Raw genomic sequence first — 6,000 nt, 5'->3', positions numbered from 1 at the left:
TCCACACTCTTCTGTTTTTAACCTTCAGGTGTGGAGAACTCACCTTGCCCTCAGCTGATTTTTTTTTTTTCCCCACATACTTCATTCAATACTCCAGCCAAGTCTGGAAGGGTCATCACTGCTTTTGGAAGGGTCACCAAGTTTTTCCTCTAATCTCTTTAGAGATGTTCACCTTAATAAAGTAAAGGGAAAGAAAAGACTTGGCTTTTTTCCTGTGTTGTTCCAATTTTCTCAATACTGCAATGAAATGCATTTTGCTAATAGGTCTTCTGCAATATAAAGAAATGAGGGCTTCCCTGCTGGCTCAGATGGTAAAGAATCTGCCTGCAATGCAGGAGACCTGGGTTTGATCCCTGGGTGGGGAAGATCCCCTGGAGAAAGGAATGGCAACACTCCAGTATTCTTGCCTGGAGAATCCCATGGACAGAGGAGCCTGATGGGCTGCAGTTCGTGGGGTCACGAAGAGTCGGACACAACTAAGTGACTAACACACACACACACAATGATTAAATGAATGATCCACCCAATTTAATTGAAATATATTCTAATTTAAAAAGAAGCATATATTTTTACCTCAAGAGGATGATTTTGATGTGGAAAGACAAAGTAAACAGCCTCAAATCTTTCTTTTTATCTCCCTTCTTCTTCTCCCCCAAAGCACAGAAAAATCCACATACATAGACAACTCAAGAAAGAGCTTGGTAACTCCACTATCAATATTATTAGTATTAGACTATACTTGCAAAAAGTGAAATACACTCCAATCTGTTGTATTTGGCAGCATTTCCCTCCCCTATTGCTCATCTACAATGATTAGTGGAACAAATAGGGATAAGAAATTAAAACCTCTCAAAGGGAATTTTCCAACCAGCTCCTGGGGGAGGACTTGGAGCACTGAGACACGAGGAACCACTTGTGATCAACCTGAGTGACTTGAGGCACTGGAAATAGATCCAGAAATGCAAATGATGGGCTATTTTATTCTGATGTGAAGTCTAACACACATTAGGTGTGTTGGCTCATACTCGTGTTAGACACTGGGCTACAAGCAGATGCACAATATTGATGTTGGGGTAAAATGACACAATAACTTGGATTTGTTACTGCTGGAGTCAAAGTCACTTAATGATTTTCCTCCCAACACTGTATTATAAAAAAATCTTGAATGTACGGAAAAGTTGAAAGAACCGTGCTGGAAACACCCACAAACTTAGTACCCAGGTCCCAGGTCCTGTCTGTTCATCTTTGGCCTGACCGTCCTCTCCTAGGAGCCTGGCTACCCCCAGTTTCTGTGTCTCTGGTCTCTCTCTGGAGCCTCCATGTAGTTGCTGTTTTACATGTTGTTGAAAGGGGATCATTCCTCAAGACAGGGAATGATCTGGGCTTGTGTGAACCACCTCCTTTTTCTCTAAGCACAGCTTTTCCTTGGGTTGTTTTGTTCCTTGGAGGCTGTTCTCAGAAGTTAAGCTTTTTGCATCACTGTGAAGAAATGGACTATTCGCTCTTCTCTCCAGCTCCCACCAACACAGGAGGGCGTGGCTGGGGTGGTCCCCCTCGGACACCTCCCCCCAACCTTCTTTGTCCAGGTGGTCACTGAGGTTGGCTCCCCTCTGTAGAGAGGGCATCTAAATGTCGCCATGCCTGGGGGGTGTCCTCCACCTGCCCACAGCAGCATCCCTCTGGGGAGGCGGGAAGAAGGCTGGTAACAGATCATTTCCTGTCTTCAGTGTAGACTTGACCCACAGGAGAAACTGTCTCCTCGCCATGCCAGATGGAGGAAGGGATGGGCACTTTTGTGGTATCCTTCTCTGAGTCCTGCTATCCACCACAAGGCCCTCATCTCAGCTGGGCACAGGGCCACTGACCAAGCAGAAGTCGGAGTTGGGGAGGCGGGGACCCTCCTATGAGACCAGTCATTCTCAGGAAGCTCCGGTCACATTCACTGGAGAAATCCACACCCTCCCACCCCTCCATCCCTCCACCCTCCTCTACCCCAGACTCCCACCCCTCCTCACTGGCCCCTCCACTTTCTGAGGTGGAAAGAAAGTATCTCATGTGTCTGCAGCAGGGAGGGTGGGACCAGCCCTCAGTGCAATTGAGGCCCAAGGAGGCCAGCTGACTCCACCACTGACTCCTGCCCGGTGGGCGGGGCTAGACCAAGAGACTGGGCTGCAATGCAGGCTGGGGGTAAGAAGGTTGGTCCTGACATTCAAGGGACGCCAGAGGTGTCTGGTCCTGACTCTTGGTGTCTCTTTAGAATGTCATGAATTGACTGCTTCTTTACTTTCAGTGAAGGGCTCTATTCACCACTTTCTGGGCAAGTAGAAACCTCCCAGACAACAGGCTTTTCCTGAAAAGATGGAAAATGAACCTGATTCGGTTGTCTTGACTGACAACTCTGAAAATGCAACTCACTACATACCTGTGCCTGGCATTTTCAGGAACCTGAAGGACAAAGATAATTCAAGACAAAAGTAATCCTTGCTTAGAAGCAGTCATGATGCATTTATATTATTAAAAAATTTATATTATACTGAGAACTTGAAGTGGGTTGGGCTCCCCTCGATGCCCAAGGTGAGAATGTAGAGTAGAATGTAGAATGTAGGAAATTAATTCTCATCCTGACCTTCCTTTTAATCAAGTGACTTTGATCTCACCATCACTTTCTTCGTTTAGGCTTTCATTGAGCTGGGAGCTGCCACCTTGTGGCCATAAGGTATTACTGCACTTCTAAGAACACGAACACCGACGTCTCCTTCGGAATCGTGGATACACAGAACAGAAAGAGAAACGACATCTTGAAGCTCCGACTCACCCAAGACGTGAGGCAGGTGAAGCCTAGAGTCACCAGCTGAGTAAGTTACACAGCCTGAGAAGGACTGTCTTGTGGGAAACTGGCTTCTTGTTCAGTTTTAAATGTTTGAGAGTGTTGAAATTTTGGCTGTTTTTAATATATTCAGTTCAGCTCAGTTCAGTAGCTCAGTTGTGTCCGACTCTTTGCGACCCCATGAATCGCAGCACTCCAGGCCTCCTTGTCCATCATTAAAATACCAATTTTTTTACAACTTAAAGCAAATATAAAAGTGGAACCCTTTGCTCACATTCCCTGGCCCCTCTCTGGATCTGTGCAGGCCAACAGTTTATTTTTTCTTTTTAATTTTTATCTTTCAGTTGGAGGAAAATTGCTTTACAAGGTTGTGTTGGTTTCTGCCTTTTTAAAAGTTTTTTTAATTGGAGGGAAATTGCTTTATACACTGTCTTTCTTGATCAACATTATCAGCCCCAGTATTAGGGGTGTACAACATGCATCTCTCACAAACATTCCACATGGCTTAGCTTACTTACCTGATCTGTAAGTTCTGAATTCATGACTCTAACAAGTTTTTCAACTGACTTCAGTTCAGTTGCTCAGTTGTGTCCGACTCTTTGTGACCTCAGGCCTCCCTGTCCATCACCAACTCCCGGAGTTTACCCAAACTCATGTCCATTGAGTCAGTGATGCCATCCAACCATGTCACCCTCTGTCGTTCCCTTCTTGTGCCCTCCTTTCTGCCCTCAATCTTTCCCAGCATCAGGGTCTTTTCAAATGAGTCAGCCCTTCGCATCAGTTGGCCAATAGATTTACATGGAATAAAAATATCCATCTTGAAAGTAAATGCAAGATTTATTTATTCAAAGTTGTAAATTTGATCATTATTATTCTGCTTCTTTTAAAAAATTATTTCTTTATTTTAATTGGAGGATGGATAATTACGATATTGTGATGGGTTTTGCCATACATCAGTATGAATTGGCCATAGGTATACATGTGTCCTGAACACTCCTCCCACCCTCCTCCCCACTCTATGTACAGGAAATATAGAAAGGTTTAAAAATTGCATTAGTTACTCCTTTTAGTAACAAACAACTTGGATTCAGATTATAAACAATTCAAATTAAAAAGTGCAGCAACCTGTCACAGAGCCATGAAAATACATTAAGACAAGGTAAAGATTATCTTTTATTTCACCTCTTGAAGAACTGTTTAGTGTTTTCAACAAGGTGATATGATCACAGGTAATACGTTTAGGTAATGAGGACTAATGAGTGTTAGATCTTGTTTTCCACTTGTTCATTGCAGCCTAAAGTATTGGTATGTTAGAACCTCAACTTGTCTTTTTTCCAGAATCCTAATGTAAAGACCCCAGGTCGGTACAGAGACCCTCCCACAGGGAGCCTCTTTCCCATCCCTCCTCCCTCTTTCTTTCATCTCAGAATCAAAAAGGCAGGTTCATCTAAACGTAAAGGAGATTTTGGTGAAGTCTATGAACCCCAGAGCCTCAAGAAATGATTGGGATAAAGATGGTTAATGCTTTGGAAGGTAAAATTATACTTTTCTCTTTTTTTTTTCGTCTCTTAATAAAGTTATTCTTTTTTGGAGTCCTTTTCCAGTTCTTTGATTTCAAGCAATAGAGCCTATAAGGAAATGAGCATTAAAATACTCTGCTACAAGGAAGAGATCAGTAGGCATTCCACTGATTTTGGAAACAAAAACAAAGAAACCAAACCCCTATTTCCCCATAGACACTGGCTTCACCCTCCTCTGACTGAGCCCTGGTCTCCTGGGGTCAGATTCCCGGCATGACGTCTGCTGTGCGTGTCGCTGGGGCAGTTTTATTTCCCCCACTCCCTTCCTGAGAATTCTGCCTGTGGTTAATGAGGCCAAAGGCTAAGCCTCAGCCTCCCATCCCACCCCTGATAAATACAAGAATGCTCGGGAGCAGGGAGGGGAAGAGTTGAGAGAGTGTCTGTGACAAGGTGACCAGACTGTGATAGGAGAAGAGAGCCTGCTGGGAAGGACGGGCCCACAGCCGGGAGGACTTGCCATGCCCGCGGGCTGTGGGTGCGCACCAGGCGGCATGCGCTGCAGGGTTCACCCCGCGCTGCTGCTGCTCCTCGCGCTCCTGATGCTGGTGAGCAGGGACTGGTACCCACAACGTGGGGTTTACCTGCTGGGGACCGGGAGCTGACCGCACAGCTCCAGCTGGCTCTGCCTGTTCCAGCGTGGGGGAACGGGGCTGAGTGTGATGCCCTGCAGCTGCGGGCGGGGTGGGGTGGGTGGGGGGTGGGTGGGTGGGTGGGAGCTTTACTACTTTCTTCAGGGAAAGAAGAGGGGTTCCAGGATTAACACCAAGGAGGGATTTGGCAGAGTAGTGGGAACAGGCTAAGACTGGTTTATATAGGATACATACGTTTAGATTTGTATCAATGCGTTTCCTGAGGACATTTCTTTTCACTTTACATAAGACTGAAAAAATCTCAATTGTGTATGTCGAAGAGGGTTTGAGCAAACCCATGGGGGTGGGAGGGCTAAATCCCCCTGCCTCCCCACCCCCTGCCCCTCACCAGTTGCCATGGCTCAACTCGGAAACAAACAGTAGAATCAAGATGGATATGTCTGGGCTTGTTGCTTGCACTTACCGTGGACGGAGTTTAGGCTGCATCTGCCTGTGGGGCATGGCCGCTCCGCTTAGCCCGCTTTCCTCAGACAGAGAGGGAGAGCCATGGGGCTCTGGCACTGCTCCTGGGTTCTCCCTTATAAACCCGGCCAGGGCAGAGGCAGGAGGCCCTGCAGCGGGTGGGGGTCAGGATGGTGGGTCTGCACTGCACCGTAACCTGGCTTGGCACCTGGGCTGTTGCTTGGCCCCGGTCCTCACCTTGGTTCAAGCTTGACTCTTCTCAGATGCTGCGAGAGTCCCAGAGCCCAGAGGCCACTCACCCCTGGATTCAGCAGAGCTGATCTGGGGATGCGGCCTGGGCATCTGGGTTTTCAAGGCTCTACCTTCATCTTGTTAAGCCTCATTGCCTCCATCTGAAAATGGAGCTACTGCAGGCACTTACTTGACCTGGGTGGCTGCGGGAGTCAATGAGGAAATGCAGAGGATCTTTTCTTGCTGTTTTCCACGTCCTGACGGGACGGTTATTCTCTTCACTCAGTGCCTGGGCTGCTACTGTTGGTGG

The 6,000-nt window shown here is 46.8% G+C and overlaps 1 protein-coding gene across 1 annotated transcript in view; it reads left to right on the top strand.

The window, feature by feature from the left end:
- The first annotated feature begins 4,898 nt into the window (after nt 1-4,898).
- CDH26 (cadherin 26) overlaps nt 4,899-6,000 on the top strand; it is a 48,935-nt gene continuing 47,833 nt past the window's right edge. Inside the window, exon 1 of the mRNA XM_068986789.1 lies at nt 4,899-4,977. Within this exon, the coding sequence (XP_068842890.1) occupies nt 4,899-4,977 (79 nt within the window). The remainder of the gene's footprint in view (nt 4,978-6,000) is intronic.

Source organism: Capricornis sumatraensis, chromosome 15 (genome assembly GCF_032405125.1).
Source record: "Capricornis sumatraensis isolate serow.1 chromosome 15, serow.2, whole genome shotgun sequence".
Lineage (NCBI taxonomy): Eukaryota > Metazoa > Chordata > Mammalia > Artiodactyla > Bovidae > Capricornis > Capricornis sumatraensis.
Note: the sequence above shows the minus strand (reverse complement) of the source record. Positions and strands in the feature narration are given on the sequence as shown.